Below are 23,779 nucleotides of genomic sequence, written 5' to 3'. Positions count from 1 at the left end.
AAATTAGGAAAGGAAGGTGTTTTGAGAAGGGAGGAGCAAACAACCATGTCAGATGATAGCAGTAGGAGAGAACATAGACTATATGAGCTGATTCCTGTGATCGGGTAGATAGGAAGACAATTGTTTCAGTGCTTGGAAAGTGAAGACAAGGAAAGAAGTCCAAGAAGACTAAAGAAAGAAAAAAGTATAGAATAATAAGGCCCCAGGGAATGAGAGTAAATATACTTGGGAAAAATACCGATTGTCAGGCATCATTAAAGGGTAAACTGAGGTAAGCAATCATGAATTTAAAGCCAGCCTAGGCAGCACCCAAACAGTTGGGTGTTTCCCACCACCACACTCAGCTGCAAGAATGCAAGTTGGATTTACTCAGGGTAAAATATAGCAAGGGAGTATGACAAAGGAGTATGACTGTCAGGGTATGAATAGTTCTGCTGGGCAGAGGCGAGGGCATAAGGTGAATAAGAGACAATAAAACAATGGCTGACAGACTCAGGAGACTAAACACATTTTTGGAGTTGGGGTCCCAGAGAAAGGAGGCCGAAATCTAGAGGCAGTGTTTGGAAAGGCAGAGGTTACAACAGAAATTCCAGAGGGTTTACAGCTACCAAACTGAGAGGTCCACTAGAAAGATTATCTACTGCTCTACGATCATTAAAGTCTACATGAATTAGAATAGGGGTTGTAGAAAAGAGTCGTAGTTTGCCATTTTCCAAAAATGAGGTGGAGTGACAACTAGATAGATGAATATTTGCTTCAGGGAAGAATAACGGATGATTCAGAACTGGGAGTTTTAATGGAAGGGGAAGCAGAGTCTGGCCTTAGACACCCATTCTACTTTCTGGCTAAAATGGTATCATCTCCCCCACCTGGTTAGTTCATCTTCTCTGTGTTCTCTACTCTGAACACAGCTCTACTTTCTGTTATTATCTCCTTATCTATCTTACCCATTCAATTTTGAGCTTTTTGAACAAATATTTGAACAAATATACTGTGTGTCATTTATCTTGATAGTTATCTTGACAATTCCTCACTGATCAGAACACTGCCTGGCACACCGTAGCTACTTACTCTGATAGTGGATGTGTGGATGAATGAATGACTGAATAAAAGTGGATATAATCATGTAGCCACAGACATTCTATGCTAGATCCCTACATATACATGATGTTTGAGATTATAAGAAGGCCTGTAAAAAAATTTCATCTAGGTAATCCCATTGGTTTCAATAGTGACATGACAATTATAGGTGAACTCTGTAGATAAGATTATTTCATAGTTTGTGGGAGAGCAAATCTGCCTATTCTCAATTCGATAGATGCTTTTGATTGGTTGTAACATGACTGGCGAAATTTTTTTGCTTCCATTTAAATTTCAATCAGTTTACTCAATAAAACTTTTTACAGAGGCAGCTGTGTGGCTCAGTTGGTTAAGTGTCTGCCTTTAACTCAGGTCATGATCTCAGGGTTGAGCCCCACATTGGGCTCCCTGCTCAGTGGAAAGCCTGCTTCTCCTTCTCCCTCTGCTCCTGCTTCCCCGCCACTCCCCACCCCAGCTCATGCTCTTCCTCTCTCTCGCTCACAAATAAATAAGTAAATAAATAAATAAATGAAACAAAACCTTTCCACAGTCAATTATCTCTGCATTACTCAGCTCCAAATGTCACATTTTAAAGATAAAACTCTACAACACTCATGGTATCAGTCTGAGAGTGAAAATACTACATACAATTTGAAGTCACCATTTCATGGCCTGTCGGACACATCTTTAGATTAGGTTCACCTACACATATTTTAAAAATGTGTGGATTGGTTTTTGCTCTAAATAATTTCAAATAAATATTCAATTAAAATATAAACTGAAAAAGACTTGCTAATGTTGGCTGTCTGATTTTTCTCAGCTTACCCTGGTAAGAGCATCGGTTGGTACCAACCCTGTTCAGGGGCTATAGTAGAGGTGGAATACAGAGAAAATGTAAGAAGTGTCCTTTGTCTAAATTCTTGTTGTACTGAGGATCTGAGGGTTACAGCATATCTTATTAAACAGTTCTGTGTAATTATCATTATATTAGTGTCTCCTGATATTTTTTTTGGCAAAAAAATGGGGACTTAGGGGCGCCTGGGTGGCTCAGGGGGTTAAAGCCTCTGCTTTCAGCTGAGGTCATAATCCCGGGGTCCTGGGATCGAGCCCCACGTCGGGCTCTCTGCTCAGCAGGGATACTGCTTTCCCCTCTCTCTCGCTGCCTGCCTCTCTGCCTACTTGTGATCTCTATCTGTCAAATAAATAAATAAAAATCTTCAAAAAAAAAAATAAAGACACACACAAAAATGGGGACTTATGCAGTAATAACGCTTGAAAAATATATCTTATAATGAAAAACTCCAACAGATCAGCTCCCAGTGGGGTTTTCCATCAGAGTTTTCTTCATGGTTGAGCATACTGATGACAAAAGACAAGAAATGCTAGATGTACTGAGACATGGAAAACATTATGCTTGTTTAATGGTTCTTTGTAGATGGCCTATCCTAGATTGTGCTTTCCATATCACCTACTAATCCTGAATATAATCATCCAACACCACTGGTAAGTCTTTCTTTTTACTCGTATTGCCTAAGAGATAAAGACTGGAGAGCTAAAAGATTATCTTGTATTGCTAACTGTGCTACTTTAAGACAATTTTATATGTATTTTACATAATCTTATAAAATCATAAAAGTATACCTATAGAACATAAGAAATATTCTCATTTATATACAACATGCTCATTTACATCACTCATCTACATAGAGTATATTCAAATGTCCACCAAATGTAGAAAGAGTAGCAGGTAAAAACATAGGAAGAACCTGAAGGTATACAATCAATACATCTTAATGCATGTCTTTCTTAATTTTAAATAATTTTCAAACAGTTTTATATATATTCCTCATTCCTAGCACATAATTATTGAGTAACTAGAAAATGTTGGCCTGATGCTTTGATTTCAAGAAGAACAGAGACTTTTAGAAGAGTGGCTTAAAGAGTTCCTTAGATCCCATCTTACTCCTAATGACCCACCTTAGTCCTTGCCAGCAAGGGAGCACCCCGTTCCAGCAGAAGCTCTACCACTTGGTCATGCCCACTCCTTGCAGCACAGTGAAGGGGTGTCAAACCATCCTGCCAAAAGAATTAAAGAATTAATCTGGAGTTAACATAAAAAAAAAAAAAAGTCAAGATTGTCTTTTTTGCCGCTGCAAAGAGAACGTTTCCTGATCTCATTCCTACTGCCTCAAGAGATCCGTAATAGAATTGCTACTGGTTAAATGATAGAGAAGAGAGAGAAAACAAGACAGTGAGAGATCTCAACAGAGGGCTAGAGAGACAAAGAAATATAGGGAAGAAATGGAGAGGGAGAGGGCAAGAGAGATCTCACATGCAGAGGTTCAATGTGAAACAACATGCTGCTGGTCCTGTGTTTTCATATTCAGGAAGATGCAAAAGCAGATTTTGCAGCAATTGTTGAACTTAAAAGCCCTACTTGCTTGGAACTACAAGGCTGAGATGGTATCACTAAATTATCTTCATTTTGGTTGTCCTAACAGAACTTTTACCCTCAAATTCTTCTTAATCTGATTTGTCCATCTTTGATCTCTTGAATTTCACTATTTTTATAAATCCTCCTAAAATACCTCCTGTGGCTCATAGACATTTTTTTTTCACATTCTTCTAAAGGTTTCCATACAAATTTTTCAACCCAAATTACACAATTATTTCTTAGAGATGAAATTGATTATTAACAATAATAGCATTAAAATGGAGTCAAACAAAATTATGGCCCAACTCTATGTTGTTATTTATACAACTTTCTGACCTTGATACTTCTCAGGTAGTTTCTGATTCCAGAACAATCCTGAAATTCCTTCTGTCTCTTGGATTTTACTTCTCTTGGGTGGCATGGACAGAAAGGAGAGTGGGTGGGTTGTAAGAATGGGCAAGAAGTGAGAGAGAAAATGAAATCCTGAGTACAGAAATTAGCTGAATATTTCAAGCTTAAGGGAGAAAAAGGTTGTCCTAAGGAGAGATGTTGAAAAGGTAGGTGACAGTCAGAGAAAATGAGAAGTGGTGAGTAGTTAAGAGGACTTCAAAAGCTTCTGATTTATCCAGAACTCTAAGAGCCTATTTTTTGTCTCTGTTTCCAGGACCATCACTCTGGATTATGCTTTCCTCCTAATAAATACAATTCATCTGGGTTACAACTCTCTTCCCATCCCAACATTCTGGAATTTCTATGCTAGATATCATCACTTTACCCTCCAGATCCATGTTCTACCTTTCTCCCCTCTGCTCCATGTTGGACAGAAAAAGCACTCTAGGTTGTAGTAGGGGGCTACCTTGCCCTCTGGCTTCTGGCTGGGTATGGGGAACACAGCAAGACAACCATTCTGTAAAAGATCTCAGCCTGGCTGTGTCTCTTCACCAAAGGTTACACTCAAGCCAAAAACAGCCCTGGCCATCCAATTCTCTCCTTTGAAGTCTTGGTACATCAACTCTCACCTTGCTGTGGTGGGATTGGTCATGAGCTCTTCTATTCCTAGCTCCTGGAAGACTATACTACCCCTCATGCCTTCCCTATAGTCCACCTACAATCTTAGAAATAAATCCTTTAATAATCTATATTCAAATGATCAAATGTGAAAGTGCTTTCTGTTTTTGGCTAGGACCTTGAGTGGAATGATACTTTGCTTTGTTAAATCTACTTAGCTAGTATTAAGATACTGAATATCCAACAGAGACCTTGCAATTTTGGATATGTAAGTAGCATGAAAAGACTGCCTTTCGGGGTTGGGGGTGGGAACTAACTACTGTAGTTGGGATGCCGAGTTATTTTAAAGTTCACCAGAAAGAAGTCTAAAAAAAGAAACTGTTCAGGCAAAGTGGTTAAGATGATTATGCTTTTGTATCTCGATAACATACCTTGTGGTGGAAGTACAGTGCATTAGCCGCTATTTAAGTTATATAACTATTAGAGATAGCTTGACTTCTCAACCAGATTCTTGGAGGGGGCCTCGTGGAGAACCAGAGTTTGAGAAATCCAACAACACAAATGAAGGCATTATATGCAGTGGCCCGGCATCTGGGCTCTGGAATCACAGGGACTCAGGTGTGAGTCTCAGGTCAGCCACCACGGAGGATTCTTTCTGAGGCTCGGCTTCACAGCATATAAAATGGGGTAATTTCCTTTATCCCATTTAACTTAGGACCTCTTCTGAAAGATGAGGGACTCTGCCTTAAACCATCTTCAGAAAAGGGATTGTTTTCTACAGAAAACATGAAAGATGCATTGTGTAATCGTGTTGAAAACTTTAAATACTCAGAATTGTTGGGTTAATGTAGAGCATGAAATCAGCCATAATACCTGGCTTGCTAAAATGTAACACCTACAACGATCACCTGCTGGGGGCAAGGGAAGCTTTCAGAGAAGAGCATGGGCCTTGGGAATGCTGAGGCCTGTGTGACCACTCTGCGGTTGGAATGCCCCTGGGAGTTGCCTTCCAGAAGCTTTAAGAACCCAAACAGCCACCCTGTGTTCTAAGAGATACCTATGCATTGTCCTTTAGGCTGAGGTTAGCAGAATTCATAGACCAAGCAGATTAGCATATCTTATCTCTCCCATAAACAGATCCTTCCAGTTTCAATAAGACCCACATCACTTGCTTGAGAAACAGGGTAAGGGTTTGTGATTATCCTGAAGGACCAACAAAAGCCAGAGCAAAGAAGAACCAAGTGTCTTCCTCTCGGAATGCTGATCCCCTTGGCTTCTCCTCTCTTTCACAGTAAAGTCTAGAGTAATCTTTTCATCTGTTGGTACAGGGATTGCTGGCCATTCCCGGCACAGAATAACAATAGGAAAATATGGAGAACACTTAATAAATCCGTATGAACATCAAAGAGTAATAAGGATTACATTAATTCTAAATCTGATGTAATTTATTTCCCTTATAAAGGATATGGACATTGTATCAAATTCAATTCTCCCAACATGCTCAGTGTAAACGGATCTTAGATATTTTCTATAACTACACTGCCTCATTATTGCAAAAAAAAAAAAAAAAAATCTTATCAAAATTTTGTATTCAAGGACTTTTTTACTTAATTCTTTAAATTAATTCTTAGGAATATTGATTTGTTCAATATCTTTAACTTAAATTCTTCAGACTATATTTGAAGGCTACTTCCCCCCGGCACCCCTTTCCTTGTTTTCTTTCCTTTTTTCTGCCCCCCTCACTAGAATCAGTTCAGATCACACTATGATGCTGATAATCCTTAAAAGGTTAGATCAGTCAACAGTAGAGGGGCGCCACTTTTCCAGCTGGTAATCTATCGCCTGAGCTTTTTACAACCATTTCTTTCCTTATCTTTTTCCTTCCTCTGTCTCTGTTTAATTGTAGATGTATCCTGAAGTCTGTATATTAACACAGGCTCTGCTAATGACTACCCTGTGTATCCTAGGTCAAGTGACATAAGTCCTCTGAAAATCATTTTTCCCCTTGGCAGTCTCATTTTCCAAATGAAGACCTCCATATTTTCCAACAAGCAGTTAACACAACCTTCATAAACTGTTAGGAAGAGGAAATAAAATGATATTTGTAGAGTACTTAGTAGGGTGCCTAGAACATCACGTGCAATGATAATTAGTAACACTACTGCTGCTTTAATTATTGTGATTCTTTTTCCTGATATATTGTTTTTTGTTCATCTTTTAATGTTTTTATATACTTGTATTGTTTGCACCGCAACATGTATTTCAATATTTTAACCTTATATGGAGTATCTCCACATTTAAATAATATATAAAATTAAAAATAAAAAAGAATAATGCTCTTAATAAAAATTGGATTAATAATATCATTTTCAACTAGCTATGAAGTCTGTTTTAACATTAAAATGGGGTTTTTCAAACACCAGAAAAACCAGAGCTCTGGTGAAAATGTCTGTTTCACACCAGATCCTAGTCAATGGTGAGAATGTCAACTAGATGCAAAATGTCTCTCAGTGATTGACAAAGTGCTGGTGGAAGTAGGGAAGAAACAGTGGGGAAGATTTTTTTTTAATTACCTCTAATCCTCTAAATATCTTGCTTTTCTCCAGATAATGATAACCTTTTAACTGAGAAAAATAATGAGAAGATCAAGTGGAAAATTCTTGATATAATATACTAGATTCAGAATGTTTATGACTAATATGGTTGCTAAGGTAAACTGAGACCCCTATTATAAAAAAAATAAAGAAAAATATTATTTTTAATTCCTTATATAGAAGCTCTATTGTACTACCTAAAAAGATAGTCAAAAAGTAAATGTAAAATTTTTCTATATTAAAATATATTTTCAAAAGACAAAAGAAAAAGCTAACCAGATTCCTCTGTTTTAATAATAAAGTATTATACTTGTATTTTAGTTACAAACAGAATTAAAAGAATCCAACTGCTTTTAAAATCTTACTCCTTAAGAGACAAGGAAGTGCTTTAACTTACATTTAAGGAATGAATAAACAATGTACACACAATGTATACAATTATAAAATTTTTGCTTTATAAATTCTTGAATGAAATACAATTTATTTGTATATCTAAAGGCTACACTGGATGAAATACAGCCCAAATATTCCCTTCACAGAAGGAACCAAGGCTTACATTTGATTAACTTGCTTAAGGACAATTATTTAATGGCAGAACTAGCATAAGACTCTATTTTTCTCCATATCTTATTATTTTTTTTTCTTAGTATTCTTTTTATGAAAATGCACTGCCTATTTGGAGTTAGACTTAAATTACATATGCAAATGTTTGTAGGCCATGCAAATTAAACATATTTTACAGAACTAAGTATCTACTGCAATGATAAAAAAAATAAAATCAATTGTCTCAAAAATGAATGAATATACCAGAAAAATATTAATAAGAATAATGTGGACCCTTAAGACACTGGCCAAGATAAAATTCTGTTGCATTTACCAAGTGCTTTCTTTACACTGGTACTCTCAATCATTAGAGAGTCTCAATAGAAATAGGTAAGGGAGACATTACGTTAGTAATAAACTTAAAAGAGGAAGCAAAGAAACTCTTTCCTTTAAGCATGAAGAACAAGTAGGCAGAACATGAAGCATTGTGCATAATTGTTCCAATTCTGCATACCTATAGCACAGCAGGGAAAAGGCATGCCAACAAAGCAAAGGGTAGAAATCATATGAAACTCTGATGCAAAGACAGCAGACAGTACAATAAAGATCTTGACAGACAAAGCAAACCACTCCAGAGCTCCCACATGATAATATGACATAGATGTTCTGGACCAAACGTCTTAGAGAAGTGAGATTATGAAAACAACGTTTCCCAAGGTCATTAAAAACCAGAATTTATAGGGGCATATGGGTGGCACAGTTGGTTAGGTGTCTAACTCTTGATTTTGGCTGAGGTTATGATCTCAGGGTCCTGGGATCCAGCCCTGCAGACTGGCTTGGCTCTCAGCAGGGAGTCTGCTTAAGATTCTCTCCCTCCCCTTCCGCTCCTCCCCACACTTGTGTGCATGTGCACATGCCCTCTCACTCTCAAATAAAAAAATCTTAAAAAAAAAAAAAAAAAAGAATTTATAGTCTGGGACTGGTATAGTCCCCAGAAGCTCAAAGATGATAAGGCTTATTAAATAAAAACACACACTATCCTTAAGATTTGCAAAGGAACTAGATTTGATGCTTAGCCTTGTGACTATGAGAATATAAAGTCCCAGGATTAAACAGTGAAGATAAAATATCACAAGGGACATATCCTATCACTATCTTTTACAGACTTCTCACACCATATACTTCAAACATTATAAGAATGTTTAAAGTTTTGCTGAAGTCTATAATTAACCAAATCTATTCCAGGGAACTAATACTGAAGTACCAATTTAATGTTTAAGGAAGTAACTACATATAATGTCATTAACATAATAAAAAATTATGAAGAGCTAAGTAATTGACCACCCCACTTTCAAAAAGATAAATAATAATATCTAAGAGTTAATCTTCATACAACCATATGAGATAGGTACCAATATCAGCCTATGTTCAGAGGAGGTAATAAGTAAACTGCCAATATCCTATATCTAGTAAGTAGTAGAAGTAAATTTGAAATCAGGTAGTCTGCCTTCAGAGGCCAAACTCTGAACAATGATCCTCTCCAGCCTATCTTATCATCTATTTATTGGCAGTATATAAAACTTAGATTTATATTCTTCTTGACAAATTTGAAATGAATGAAGGGCCCTGCCTCTTATCAAACTGGAGTGAGTAAAGATGCAACATAATAACCAGACATCTGCCTTGGGTGCCTGGGTGGCTCAGCTGGTTGGGTGACTTCCTTTGGCTAAGGTCATGATCCTGGAGTCCTGGGATCAAGTCCCACATTGGACTCCCTGCTTGTCAGGGTGTCTGCTTCTCCCTTTGACCACCCCGTCTCTCATGCTCTCTCCTTCTCTCATTCTCTCTAAATAAATAAAATTAAAGGAAAAAATAACCAGATGCCTTTGTTCTGTAAGCACATAGCAGATCTCCTGCTCAGGTCAGTATAGGATAATCACTTAAGAAAAATGATTTAAAAATTAGAAGCAAAAGATTATCAACATGTATCCTTGTATTTAGGTAAAAGCCACATCCTCACAGCATAACATAGGCTTTTGTGTTTGGGTTTTAGAAATGTAAAGCTAATAATAATCAGAGAAACTTCAGTTCAATTTTTCATCTTTGTTACCCAAAATAACCAAGGACTTGAAAAACTGTCTCATTGAGTGCCTAGCATTCTGTTTCCCCAACACTTTTGAGCAAATATTAATTCCACTTGACAATGAGAAACCTTTAAATATTGTATGAAATTTAAATCGAATCCAAGAAAGCAATTTCCTTGAAAACACATTGCTTATATTTCAGGACTGCTATTTTAAGGTGCCTGCTTAAAGAATACAAAGACAAAAATGGTAGGAAATTGAAAGAACAGAGACACTCACCCTAGTTTTGGCATCGATCTGACCACCACGATCCAGTAAGAGCTTCACCATGTTTGTGTTTCCCCTTTTGGAAGCCACATGCAGAGGAGTGATTCCATTCTACACCATGGAAAGACCAAACAAGAGCATGTTGGGTATGACAGGGCATGACGGTGAAGACTCTGTTAGTGGGCGCAAAGTAAGGCTGAGACCCATGTCATAATTTGATTTGAGGTTACTAAAAACTTTCAATGTCTTTGATTTTTAAGGGACAAAAAAGCACACAAACCACAGAGCACTACAGTTAGAGGATGAAAAATGGAATGAAACTACATAACTAAGTTAGTCCGTGCCTATAACATATGTATTGAATATACACATTACTCTGTACACATTGTCAAGAGACAAAGGGAGTGCTTTGACATAAGAAAAAAATGTCAAATTCTACTTAGGACAGAGCCCTAGTCAAAGTCTATATCTTTTTTGTTACAGTATCCAGGCCCTGAAAATTCCAGGATCTTCAAGTTTCCTTTGCTTCAAAATAGAATACAAATATACATATTCAATAACCATTGGAAAAATGATTCTTAAAAATACCTTCTTCAGAATAATTCAGTATGAAAAACAACTTGAAAATAGCTCAACATAGTTTCAGTACAGAAGCCTTCTCAGGACAAAACACCATATATATGAATTATAGTTGTTTACTTTATGAGCTACTCTCTGTCATCATTATGGCAAGAATATGTACCTGACTTTTTGCATGTCAAAATTTTACAAATATTCAAATATTGCATTTACTGATTTATATTAAGAATAGTGTTTTGTAATTATCATGTAAGTGAATTCTTTCCAGTGAAAGCTTACCATTAAATATATAATGCAACATGATGTCTTGTTATGTATTTTGGTAAGACTACATGGGCAAACTCTCAATTCACTAAAAACATTTTTGGTCAAATTATGTGCCCCATAATCATTAAAACACTGTATAAATGTATTTATACATTTGATACTTAACGTTCTAACAGTTTAATGATTGATTGACTTGTGTTGCTCATTCATGATTCATGGAGTGATCTTTAAATATAACTACTCACACTGATGTCAGAATAAATATCCTCCTTAACTGCCACAAATAAATATGCTATTTATTCCACATCACTTTTTAAGTAGGTGAATCACTTTTAATTCTAGTATAACATGTCAAAAAGTATTAAAAATAACCAAATTAAAAAATATATTAAAACATACAATATGAAAAGATGTCAACTGTGGTAACATAAAGTGGGAGAAGGAAATTAAACTTTTTAAATGCAATTGAAATTGTTTCCAGCTTAAAATAAAGTGTTAAAACTATAAAATTTTTATGTAAGCCCCAAGATAACCACGCACGGAAAAAAAACAAAAAACAAAAAACTATACAAGTTACACAAAATAAAAGAAAAACGTATCAAAGTATAATAATACCAAAAGTCAACAAATCATAAAGGAAGATAGCAAGAGAGGAAAAGAGAGAAAAAGAGCTACAAGACAAGTAGAAAACAATTAACAAAAGGGCAATATTAAATCCTTTTTATCAATAATTAAATGCAAATGGATTAAAATTCCTGAACAGAAGACATGGAGTGAAGGGTGCCTGGGTGGCTCAGTGGGTTAAAGCCTCTGCCTTCAGCTCAGGTCATGATCCCAGAGTCCTGGGATCGAGCCCCGCATGGGGCTCTCTGCTCAGCAGGGAGCCTGCTCCCCCGCAACACCCCCGCCCCCCGCCTGCCTCTCTGCCTACTTGTGATCTCTGTGAAATAAATAAATAAAATCTAAAAAGAATAGAAGACATGGAGAGCCTGAAGGGAACAAATATTATAAAATGTCTATGCTACCCAAAGCAATCTACATATTCAATGTAATCCCTATCAAAATATGAGAAAAATGAGAGCATGTATATGTGAACTGATACATTCTTATTTTTCACTTATTTGGTCATGATGACTTCATGTGATTCAAAGAAAAAAAAAAGAAAAATCTAATAAATCCAGCACAGATCCAGACAAGGAAAAAGAAACAAGCTATTACTATTTTCCATTTTTACTTTAGTATAATGTCCATTCACTACTATCTAAAATGAGAAGCTATTTTAATCCATACCCTAGCTGTAAAGTCCACAGCAGCTCCCCGATTTAGAAGAAGAGTTGCCACGTTGACATTTCCATAGTGGGCGGCAATGTGCAAAGGGGTAAAACCACTCTATGGAAAGCAAAGAAAATGACAGTCAGTAAAGCATTTCACCTCCATATGTCGCAGTCCCTGGATTAGTGAAGAAAATCTCATGGTAGTTGTTTACCTAGTATGTGAGCAATACCAGATAATAATTGCTTTAATAAGGCTCTTCAAATTTTAGTGCAATAAGGTAGTAAATAACTAACAAAATAAGCAGGTAAATAAATACCCTGCATTTCTTGGCAACATTATCTCTAATTAGCTTAATGATTTATCTGCTTACAAGATTTATTGTTTATACACAACAATTTGTTTCTTGGGTTGGTTTAACTTTAGAGAAAAACAGAATATGATTAAACCATAAAGTTTCAGCCATTGGATTAAAGTAATTATGAGTAAAAAAAATTTCTCCAGAGAAAGACTCAAAACTACTGTTTTGTTTTGCTCAGGGCTTTTTAATAAAAACAACAAAACAACAACAACAAACAGCATTAGTTGGCATTGTGCCTTTGAAGCTATGAAAATGTGAGAAACTCTTATAGAGGATACACTATTTGTTCCACATCATTTACACCGTCATACTTCTGTCTTCTTTAACAACTGTGCTTAGTGAGAAGAGGTTGTTACAATGAAAAAAAGTTAAAAAACAAAAACTAAACAATATACCTGGCATCAATGTAAATATCAAATAAAGAAAAAAAGTCAGCCAATCGAAATTTTGAATGTTAATTAAAACAAATTTTAACAAGATTGTTATGAAATAAAATAAGCAGGTTAAATCAATTACATAGCCATTAGAGAACTGTTTACTCTCAGAATGTTTAAAAAATAAGTCTGAAAATCTTCATGGAAGAAAATTATACTTCCTTTCATTTCTTTTTCTGATGAAATTTAGTTAGAAATTGTTGCCATTTTCACAATAGATGTATATTAACTCTTTTTATTATTAAAGTATGCAAACATGTATTCTCCCTGCTCGCCATAATTTCATCATTTTCTTTACTCAATAAAAGATGATAGGATATTGTTAATAAAGACTATTGTTACAGAACTGGATCTCAAACCCTGCAGTTCTGAAGTTATTTTGTATCAGTCCCTCTCATTTGAAATATTGATTTATATACACTGTATATAAATATTTGATTTATATACACTGTTTTTAAGAAAAATATTATCTAAATCACAACCATTATTTTCCTATTCATTTGATAAACAGTTTTCGGTGACTTTGCTTTTCAGATGTCCTAAACAAGCATTCAGATATCTTAGGTAATAGAAAATCCTCTGTGTGATCAGCTGAATTAGTTGCAAATAATTTCTGACGATAGAGAACCAGGACACAAAATAAGAATAGTAACTATCAGTCAAAATCCCACACTTGTGGTAAAGATAGTTTTGTGCCTATGTGATACCAAATATTCATGTCAAAATGGAGGGAAAAATCAGTTTACAACCAGACTGTTATTTTATAAAATGTCAAATTTTTGTATTTTAAGAAGTAATTGACTAGAAGTTTTTCATTTTTATCTTGATATTTCCTGTCATCCAGACATATGCTGAATGTAAGTCTATCTTTTAAGTTACAATTTAATTCCGGGGGGGAGGGGCAACACAGTGATTGCTAGTAAATCATTTTCAAATTATTTTTCTTATTTGCAAAAATAAACCAATTTATTATGTGACACAGCCTCGTCAGCCATCTGTGATGATGGCTCAGACTCTGACTTTTGACCAACCAACACAAAGCTTGTATAAGCCTCCCTGAAGAACTTTTGCCTGATTACCATGAAGGTAGGAAGCTCAGTTCACCTTTCTACAGGGGTATCGGTGGAAGGGTTCCCCTCTTTGTCACTCTGTTGTTCTCAAAGAAATATTTCTAACTCAGTACAAATCTCCCCAAACTGCTGCTTTCAACACAATATTTAGAGCCAAAATTGCTGTCAAAAATACCTCTTAAACAATCACCAAAAATCACCTAAAAATTAAAGGTATTAAAATCAGTAATTAAGATATCAATTTATATGATTCCAGTCTTGAGCAAGAAATTGGGCACCAAGAAATTGGTTTCTTTTTTGTTTTTTTAAATCTATGTCCTAAGTTCCATGCACAGATATGGGACAGAAGAAATAATAAGACTAACTCAAGTATTTGCACCTATATCACATATATTCACATCTTATCAATAGGTAAATTTTTTAATAAACATGATATTAGTTCTAGAAATACACTACTCTCAGTAAAAGTTAAAGAATGCTCAAAACCTCTCCAGGTCCATAACCCAGTGATCATAAGATGTTAGTCTAAAAGAGTCCCCTCAAAAAAGTGAAAATCAACCTACACAGTCACTTGTCTTTGAATACAGGTTTATTTTTACAATATGCTTTCAACGATGTTTGTGTTAGTGCCTCTTTTGGCAATGGTCAAGGAGAGGCTGCTAAACACACACACACACACACACACACACACACACACACACAAACAAATACAGAAAAGCTTCTGCACTGAATGTTCCTGGTGATCGATGTGACTTACTCTGGTATGTGGAAAATAGATGATATCATATCAAGTACTATTAAGACTTAGAGAGATAAAAGCAAATGTTCTGATCATGATACTCTCAATTACCACTATTGATTATATACAAAGTAGTTTAAAAAATATGGGAAAAAAGGGCAACTGTAAGGAGATAAAAAAATAAAACAGTGGCAAAGAAACCTCCTTAAATTTCACTTTGCTAAACTCGAGCCTGAGAAATCTCATTAAGAGAAGGTCATATTTCTTACTGGCAAAATAGTATTTAATAATAAAGCTCACTCAGAAAACACATATTAAGGAAGAGTTTCATTTTATGCTCTATTCTTATAAACTACTTAAATAGCTACACTGATAAAATAGCTTCTGATATATGTCACATTAAATTTTTTGAAGTATTCATTTCCCTTAATTATGAGAAAAGTTTTAAAATTAATTTGCTACTAATGGAAATTCCGATCATTAGTATGAATTAGTGAGCATTTATCCTAATTGGGCAAAAAACTAAAATCAATAAAATCAAGATATATTTTGGTATAACCGTAATACTGTACCTCAGTTGTCCTATTCACCATCATCTGAAGCAGTGTTGTGTGGGAAAAAGAGGGAAGATATTACACAGAGCAAAATTAAGGAAACAGTCAATCTGCTGGCTGCAGTTGGATACATTGTTTCAACATGCCAAAATAGATCCTCCTGAGAAAAGACATCCGTAACACTACACAAAACAATGTTATCACTCTAAAATTCTGCTTCTATTATTTTTGATTACAAAGAGAATAAATACACAGATTTCTAAAAAAGCTGAACCTCATTTTAAAAGAAAATTATCTTAAAAATTCTTCTTGTTACTCTACCCAATAGGCAGCCCCCTTCTTTTTGAAATACCTCTGGAAGTAATTTATCTCTTTCGATAACCGGAAGTAATTTTGCATTATCACCATGGCCTACTTCTTTATCATCCCCCAGGAGGAACCTGGCAGCTGAAGAGGTCCTTTCCACAAATGCGTTCAGCTTTTACCTTGGATTGTACGTCAGCGTTGTGATCGTTCTGAAGCAGGAGGGCAGCGGATTTGGTGTCATCTTTCCTAGCTGCAATATGCAGAGCTGGCAGCCTCACTTTCCCTTTGGTATCATTCTCTAAGAGGATGGCCACTGCCTGGTTGTGTCCTTGCTGGAGCGCCACCGCGAGTGGCGTGAAGCCATCCTAGTAAAATGGAAGAAGAAAAAATTTTCCATTCACTTTTGGAAGCATGAGATTCAACTCTCAGCAATGCCTCTAATGTTTAAAATAATAATTAAGATAGAGAAGAAATGCAAAAGGATGAAATACTACCGTGTAGATTAAAGCATGGCTAAAATTAACAACTCAGGAAAACAACAGACATTGGCAAGGATGCAGAGAAAGGGGAACCCTCTTACACTGCTGGTGGGAATGCAAACTGATGCAGCTACTCTGGAAACAGCATGGAGGTTCATTAAAAAGTTAAAAACAGAGCTACCCTATGACCTAGCAATTGCACTGTGAAGCATTTATCCAAAGGATACAAACCTAGTGATTCGAAGGGGAACAGGCACCCCAAAGTTTATAGCAGCAATGTCCACAATAGTCGAAATATGGAAAGAGCTCAGAGATCCATTGACAGATGAATAGATAAAGAGAAGGTGGTATGTACACTATGTACACACACACACCATAGAACATCACTCAGCCATCAAAAAGAATAAAATCTTGCCATTTGCAATGATATGGATGGAACTAGAGGGTATTATGCTAAGGGAAATAAGTCAATCAGAGAAAGACAAATACCATATGATTTCACTCAGATGTGGAATTTAAGAAACAAAACAGATGAACATAGGGGAAGCGAAGGAAAAATAAAGTAAGATGAAAATAGGGAAGGAGACATTCCTAGGAAACAAACTAGGGTTGCTGGAGGAGAGGTCGGGGGAGATGGGACAACTGGGTGATGGGTATTAAGGAGGGCACTTGATGTAATGAGTGCTGAGTGTTACGTACAACTGATGAATCACTACATTCTACCCCTGAAACTGATTTAAAAAAGATTAAAGCAACTGACAATCAGTCATTCACCATACTATGACTGGCTTCATCGGATTGTTTTCTTAGTTTCTATTCTACATATCTTGAAAAACATCTGCATTCCCTTACAAAGCATACTGTGCATAATAAGAGGTGCTTAAATGTATGTTGAGAATGGGAAAATAAAAATTAGAACAACCTTAAGTAAGACCACCTTATAGAAAGGAAAAGATGGAAAGGGTAGAGATAATGGAAAACAAGTCTGATTGACAATCAAAGATATGGTAGCCAAGACAGGGAAATAAATTGTGTGATAAACTATGCAAGCTACTAAATATCTCTATATTGATTGGGGAGAATGATAACTATCAATGGAATGGTCTATCGCCAATTAATTTGACAACTTTGGGATATAATGTAACCTAAAACCTTTTGGTAAGTAAGGCTAATTCATTAATTTTGCATTTAGTTGAATTTTATATTATTTAGATAATTTAGATATGTGGAGGCCAAGAAAAACAAGGCTGTAGCCACCTCAAGTCTAGCCCAATTTCCAGAGACAAATAACTCAGTTCCTTAAGCCCTAATGTCATCCTCCCCTCCATAAACAAAACTAAAGGAGGCTGTGGTAGAAGGAAAAGTAAATAAAGCAAAATTTCTTCTAAACCCAAATCTCACTAACAAGGATGCTTGATAGCATGAATGTGACATTCCACCAGGAAACTCCCAATTGTCTTCACGCTAGTGCCTCATTAAAGGGAAAAACGGCCTTGGCTTGATAGTAACCAGGCCTTCAATATCCTGACAGTCTTCTTTACCCTGATAGCCCTTCTGAACACCCCTTTTGTCCTCACCCACCACTGAGTCCACCTCTACTCTGCTTTTAAAAACTCATTATATGTTTATTAAAAATTAAAAATTAAAACAAAACAAAACAACAACAAAAAACCCCTCTGACTGTAATCTGGCTCGGGGTCCAAGTCCCTACTCCGCTGTGTCGGGTATACTTGGGCCCAAGCTTAAGCTTGTCAAATAAACTCTCATGTGATTGCATTGGTGCCTGGTTCCTCTTCTAAAAAAAGAGGAAAATACATATATAGGCTAGACTCTGTTTTTGTTAAAACTTCCCTTACTCCACAAAAGCTTGAAAACAAGTCTCAGAAGTTTCCATTCATAGAAGAGATGAGGGTAATAGGATTGTAACAGCAATTAATCATAATCTAACCACTCGATTTGTTTCCAACAATAATCTTTCAAAACTGTAGATTTTTGAGGTAAGATGATTTCCTATTGCACTACCACAAAAAGACTTGAATTTATTTTAATAAGAATTGAATTTTAAATAAACACATCACATAACAGAATGGAAGAGTAAACCATGTAGTGTTGTAATACTAGTAGCCTAAATTTAGAACTTTGTTTGGCACAAATTAAGCACTCTGTGAAGGAGTAAAGATATCATCATATACATATTTGATTATCCACTCTAACACTGTGATAGTTAATGTACAAAGAGTGTGAAATTTGTTTTTTCTTTGAAACAATGCATTTGCTGACAGTACAGAACCTAATCAAAAAGGTTTTAGCCTTCAATTTCGGTAACACTCAGGAAGAAGGAAGCTAGCAAACATTTATAAAAATGGTACTGGAGGGACAGAGGATTCCCCTCAGAGAACTTAACTTTGGATGTCCACCACTATGATTTCATTCTAATCCATACTTCATGGGGGAAGGGTAAATATCTGAAATGATTTTCTCAAGTACCTCAACTAACTCTATGAAAAAGAAACCCGTATTAAAATTCAGTAGCTTCATTCTTCATCATTTATTTACCAATGCTGATTGCTACAATTACAGGAAACTTCAAACATTTAACTAGTTATTTTCAAACATAGGTTTCATTGCCATATTGAATAATTCATAATTATCTGATTTTTCAAGTGGTCACAGTGTCTTGATTAGTATTAATTTTTACAAATTAGGTCTACTAACAGGTTAGAGTAAATGTCTTCTTTATGCGTATTCACACATGTGAAAATGCCTCTGTAGAAGGTGTTCCGCAATACAACAAAATAAGAAAACGTAATCAGCCATAAAGCCCCGTAAGGATAGTAGTTTTCTACAGAATGACAGACTAAAAGGGAATGTGGGGAAGTTTATGCATATGTATGTTTCTTGATGATAGATAATAGTTTCTTGATAATAGTCAGCAGGGGGGACTAATCAACTTAGCTTATAGATGTCATTATTTAAATATTAAAATATGAAATAAAACCAGGCATCCACATGTCTAAGGTAGGATTCAAAACCTCATACGAGTCACTTGCAAAAGCAGCATTTTTGTTTAGAACTCAGAGAGGGTTTTAGTTTTCTGTGAATCACAATGTAACATGGCCTCCTCTGATACAATGTACATAAAGGGCTATTTTTGGAACCAGACTAAAATGCTCCAGAGGTCTAGACCCAAGGAGCCTTGAGACAGCTAAGACTACCAGCAAGCTGAATTTCCCCAAACCATATGCTGGAAATAATAAGGCTATATGTTGAACAGATGAACTCTGTAGTGTCAAGGTTCCTCTGGGAAGTGATTCTGCATTCAATAAAATAAAATAAACACAGATTTTCTTATTTTGGTACATTTTTCTGTGGTCCTGATACAGAGAGAAAGTCTCATACAGTTACTGAAGCTTTGCCTGAAGATATTCACATGTTATTCATTGACATAATTAGGGTGTTAGGGGAAAAAATGGCCCCGAACATAAAAATCACACTGTACCATGTGTAAGAGTATAAAATCTGTATGTGCTAAATAGAGAACTTGAAGTCATTTTACATTGGGTAGTTCTGTTTTCCAAACACAAGCGAAAAAGAAACATGGTCCCATTAATAGCAATTACTTGGAATTTTGTCTTTAACTAATGAGAATAAGCTGTCAGAAAGTTATTGCCATTGGCTCCATAAAAAGTTTCCTGCCAGAGGGACTGGAAATAGTTTACAATGATTTCTTCCCAGACAGCAGGGTAGGAGGGAATCCATGTTTATTTCACCGAAAGCCTTAATTGTTCAGAAAGGAAATCATATCAGACATTAATAATTATCAAGTTAGTTTCTGGGTGACAAGTGTCTATCAGTCATCTTTCACTTTAGGTCAGGAGTTTTAAAGTTTTATCAGTGGTGGCACAGATGTGGAAAAGGAAAATCAAAGCCTGCATGTCTGGCGGAAAGGGGTGAGAAGAGGCATGGCCCCGTGGAACTCTTTTCTCTGCTCTTCTGTGTCACCCACTTCCAGCCTTTTGGGTGGCCCCTTGAAGCAATTTCTTCAAACTCAAGGGTTTCTGGAGCATCGCTAAAAAAGCACTGTTCTAAGCAACCCCTGAACTTGCTCCTTAATCTGCCAACACACACAAAAAAAGGGAAGGAAAATAAGAAAGCAAGTTCTGTTTACTGGAGGACATGCATAGATAAAGGAAAGTGATGTTCTAAGTTGGTCCATTCTAACTCCTTCTTATGTCTAGATTTCCTGAATATGTTGATACTGAATTGACTTTGAACATTGTATTTCCTTGTTGCTGTAATCACAGTCACACAACCACATGCCATAATTTGTGCTTCAGAAAAATACGAATTCATAAAATCATGCTCATACAAATACCCATGAATCATTTCTGATCATTAAAAATTATTCCTTTAAAGAACTAAATTGGATCCTAAAAGATAAAATACCGATGAAGAGAGATCCGTAGAATTTACTGCCATCGAATTTTAGAATAATATACAAGATCCCCAAACCCAGAGAACAGCAAATGGATGGAAACATGAGCTCATGGAAAAGCAAATCAATATGAATCCCAAATCAAGACATATACTCATTCATCCATGTGTGCTGGGTCATTCACCCATGGTCACTGTTGTAGCTGACAAAAGCAACGCAAACATTCCTAGCATCATTTAGACAAAATAATGGAGATCCTTTGCAGGTGGATATAAAGGACATGGACACTGAGATCAGAGAATTTGAACCTAAGGGTTGACAGTCTCACCTCAGTAGCAGTGCTCTGATTAGCTCCATTTTCAAGCAGATATTTTACAACATCAATGTGGTTCTCCTGGGCAGCCATGTATAAAGGAGTGAAGCCATTCTGAGGACAAACAATAAAAAAGACATCTTTCACCATTTGTAAAGTTTAAACTGGGGAAGAATACCAGACAAGGAAAAAGAATACTGTGGAGTAAACTTTTGAAATGATGAAACATATAACCTACCTCCACAATAAAGTATACATATATTGACTACTATAAAACTAACTGCAATCAGAGTAGAACCAATTCCCATACACAGTTCCTCAAAGAATGAGTTCAAAGTGACATGGAAGCCTATTGCCCTCACTTCCTGTCTTCATTTCTGCTCTGGAGATTTACATTCCCATCACCTAACACTGTTAGAGCTAAAAATATCTAGTATCCTAATATAATCCTATAACATAATCAAATTGTCACTATAGGTAGTGTATTTATAAAATATTTATGTAATATCATCCGCATTTATTAATTCATAAACTGTGTAAAAAGACCACCATTATCTCGAATGTACACAGTTTAGCTAGCACCTTTAAACGTATAAATTGATTGCTCATTCCAGAATGTCTGGGAGTGATTGCAAATCTGACTGAAAAAAAAAAAAAAACCAAAAAAACCAACAACCCTATATTTCAGTATTCCAGTTAAAGTGGGATGGTTTATCTTGCACATCTGAACTATTTTTTAAAGCTGTTCTGAAATTCTATCATTCATTAATTCCTATATTCATTTGTTCAGTTATTTACTAAAATCTGACCACTGTAGCTGGGATATCACTGGGGTAACAGTAATAAGACAGACATCTGCCCTCATGAAGCATATACTATGGTAATATTATAACAATATTGTGTAGTCATAGTTTTTAAAAAAAATCACTGAAATTATATAACTTGAGTTTAAAATTAAGTTTATTTTAAAAAAAATTTTTTTAAATTTATTTAACTGAGATCACAAGTAGGCAGAGAGGCAGGCGGGGTGGGGGGTGGGGAGACAGGCTACCCGCTGAGCAGAGAGCCAGATTTGGGGGTGGGGAGGGCGCTTGATCCCTGGATCCTGGGATCGTGACCTGAGCTTAAGGCAGAGGCTTTAACCCACTGAGTCACCCATGCGCCCCTAAAATTAAGTTTAAACTGACAATTTTTTAAATCAGATCCTTAGGTAATACCTCATGTAAAAAAAAAATAATAAAGCTTTGGAAGAACAAAATATGAAACATGAAGTAATTCATAAGCTCTCAAATCTAATAATTCTCTCAAAACAACGTCAGAGTCTTAAATGTTGTTGATTCCCTTAAAAATTCCACAGATTAATGAGAATAAGCAAAATACAAATGAGACTTCAGGGATTTTCAAAAACTTAAAAGGAGAAAAATAACTATTTTGAAAACTTCTTCTGTAGGCATTGCATAAGTGTGGAAACATTATTTAAAATGGCCAAGACCCAGCAAATATAAAAATCCAGAGTATACAAGTAGAACAAGAAAAGACATTTTAATTTGATTATAAAGAAAATCTGCAGGCTTCAAGTGGAGGAGGAAATTTTAAAACCGAGAAATACTGTAAGAGGAATGAATTGACAATTTTGTAGGATTCAGGAATAACCTGCTGGCTGGATAGCATATTTTTTAAGACACAGCAAACAGGTGAAATCTTGGGTATTTTAAGAACACTGAAGAGGTGGCGGAAGGACAGAATTAGAGATTCAAAGGAAGGGAAAGCCAGTGAGGATGGTTAAAAACAATGAGTGGGTGTGGGATGGAGCTCTTTCATGACAAGTAAAAGGCAGGATGCAAAAAAATAAAAAATAAAGAAGAAGAAGAACTTTTATTAATAGAATAAAACAATTTGCTTACATGTTTTCCTCTGACAGAATCTTGTGTATAGATCAGGAGAAAGGGAGATGGACTGTGGTTGCCAAATCAATAGGGGAAAGAAATGTACCTTTCTTTGGCTCCTGTCCTGGGTCCTTCGCTCTAGAGAGGCCTCCTCTAGCTGAGCAGGGCTGGGGATCTAGGGGCCCAGGGGGACATGCCCACCCTGGTCCTACAGCTTCCCTGTGTCCAGACCAAACACCAGGCACGCAGCTACCCATAATCCTTGCTTATGTAGCCAACTGTGTGGTGGCAGTTCTAACTCAGACTCCATCTTTGAGTTAGTTCATTCTCTCAAGGGTTTGTTGCTATGCCCACCCTGTGACAGACTGACTAATACTCCTCAAATCTGTCCTCATCTTAATCCCTGGAAGTTGTAAATGTTACCTTATATGGCAAAAGGAACTTTGCAAATGTGACTAAATTAAGGATCTCGAGGTGAGGAGATTATCCTGGATTGTCCAGTTGGGTATAATGGAATCATAGGGTTTTTAAAGAGGGGGAGGCAGAAGGTCAGAGAGGAGAGAAGACACTATATGGCTGGCTTTGGAGATGGAAGGAAGGGACATGATCCATCCACATGATGCTTGTGCGGTATGGATAGAGCCAGGGATGGGCCAGGAGGAGGAACCGGCTGCAGACCCGGGTTTAGAATCCACACTCCCCCAGCCACAATCCTGCTTGGAACTCCAAGGTATCCAAGAAGTCTAATTTTGGAACCATCATGTTGTTAAAAAGATATATTTGTCAATGTAGAAAGATAAGAGATACATATATAACAGCCTGATGTACAGCTTTTAATTTTAAAAAAGTGTATTGTAAGTGTCTTTTTCACTCATGTCCTGGCCTCTGGAAGTGCTAATAGTGGGCTAGTGGTAGAGAGAGAAAAGGGGGGAATATCCACGAACAGTACATGGGAGTGGAGAAGAAGGGCAGTGACAGACAAACATTCAGGATCTTGGTTAGAGTATACCATGAATCACATTTGTGCTTTGGTACACAAGGGCTTTCAGCAGTGTGTGTGTGTGGGGTGGGGGG

General features: G+C 36.2%; 1 protein-coding gene across 19 annotated transcripts in view; it reads right to left on the bottom strand.

The window, feature by feature from the left end:
- The window catches only part of ANK2 (ankyrin 2), a 323,814-nt gene that overhangs the window by 121,871 nt on the left and 178,164 nt on the right, over nt 1-23,779 (bottom strand). For 14 of the 19 annotated variants that reach the window (XM_059377495.1, XM_059377473.1, XM_059377509.1 and 11 more), the window contains exons 5-10: nt 20,835-20,933; nt 15,772-15,957; nt 15,305-15,328; nt 12,147-12,245; nt 10,023-10,121; nt 3,058-3,156 (exon numbers count right to left, since the gene is read on the bottom strand). In XM_059377495.1, coding sequence (XP_059233478.1) covers nt 3,058-3,156; nt 10,023-10,121; nt 12,147-12,245; nt 15,305-15,328; nt 15,772-15,957; nt 20,835-20,933 — 606 coding nt within the window. The remainder of the gene's footprint in view (nt 1-3,057; nt 3,157-10,022; nt 10,122-12,146; nt 12,246-15,304; nt 15,329-15,771; nt 15,958-20,834; nt 20,934-23,779) is intronic. The other 5 variants (XM_059377416.1, XM_059377444.1, XM_059377437.1 and 2 more) reach the window with 1 other exon arrangement.

Source organism: Mustela nigripes, chromosome 1, assembly GCF_022355385.1.
Source record: "Mustela nigripes isolate SB6536 chromosome 1, MUSNIG.SB6536, whole genome shotgun sequence".
NCBI lineage: Eukaryota > Metazoa > Chordata > Mammalia > Carnivora > Mustelidae > Mustela > Mustela nigripes.
Note: the sequence above shows the minus strand (reverse complement) of the source record. Positions and strands in the feature narration are given on the sequence as shown.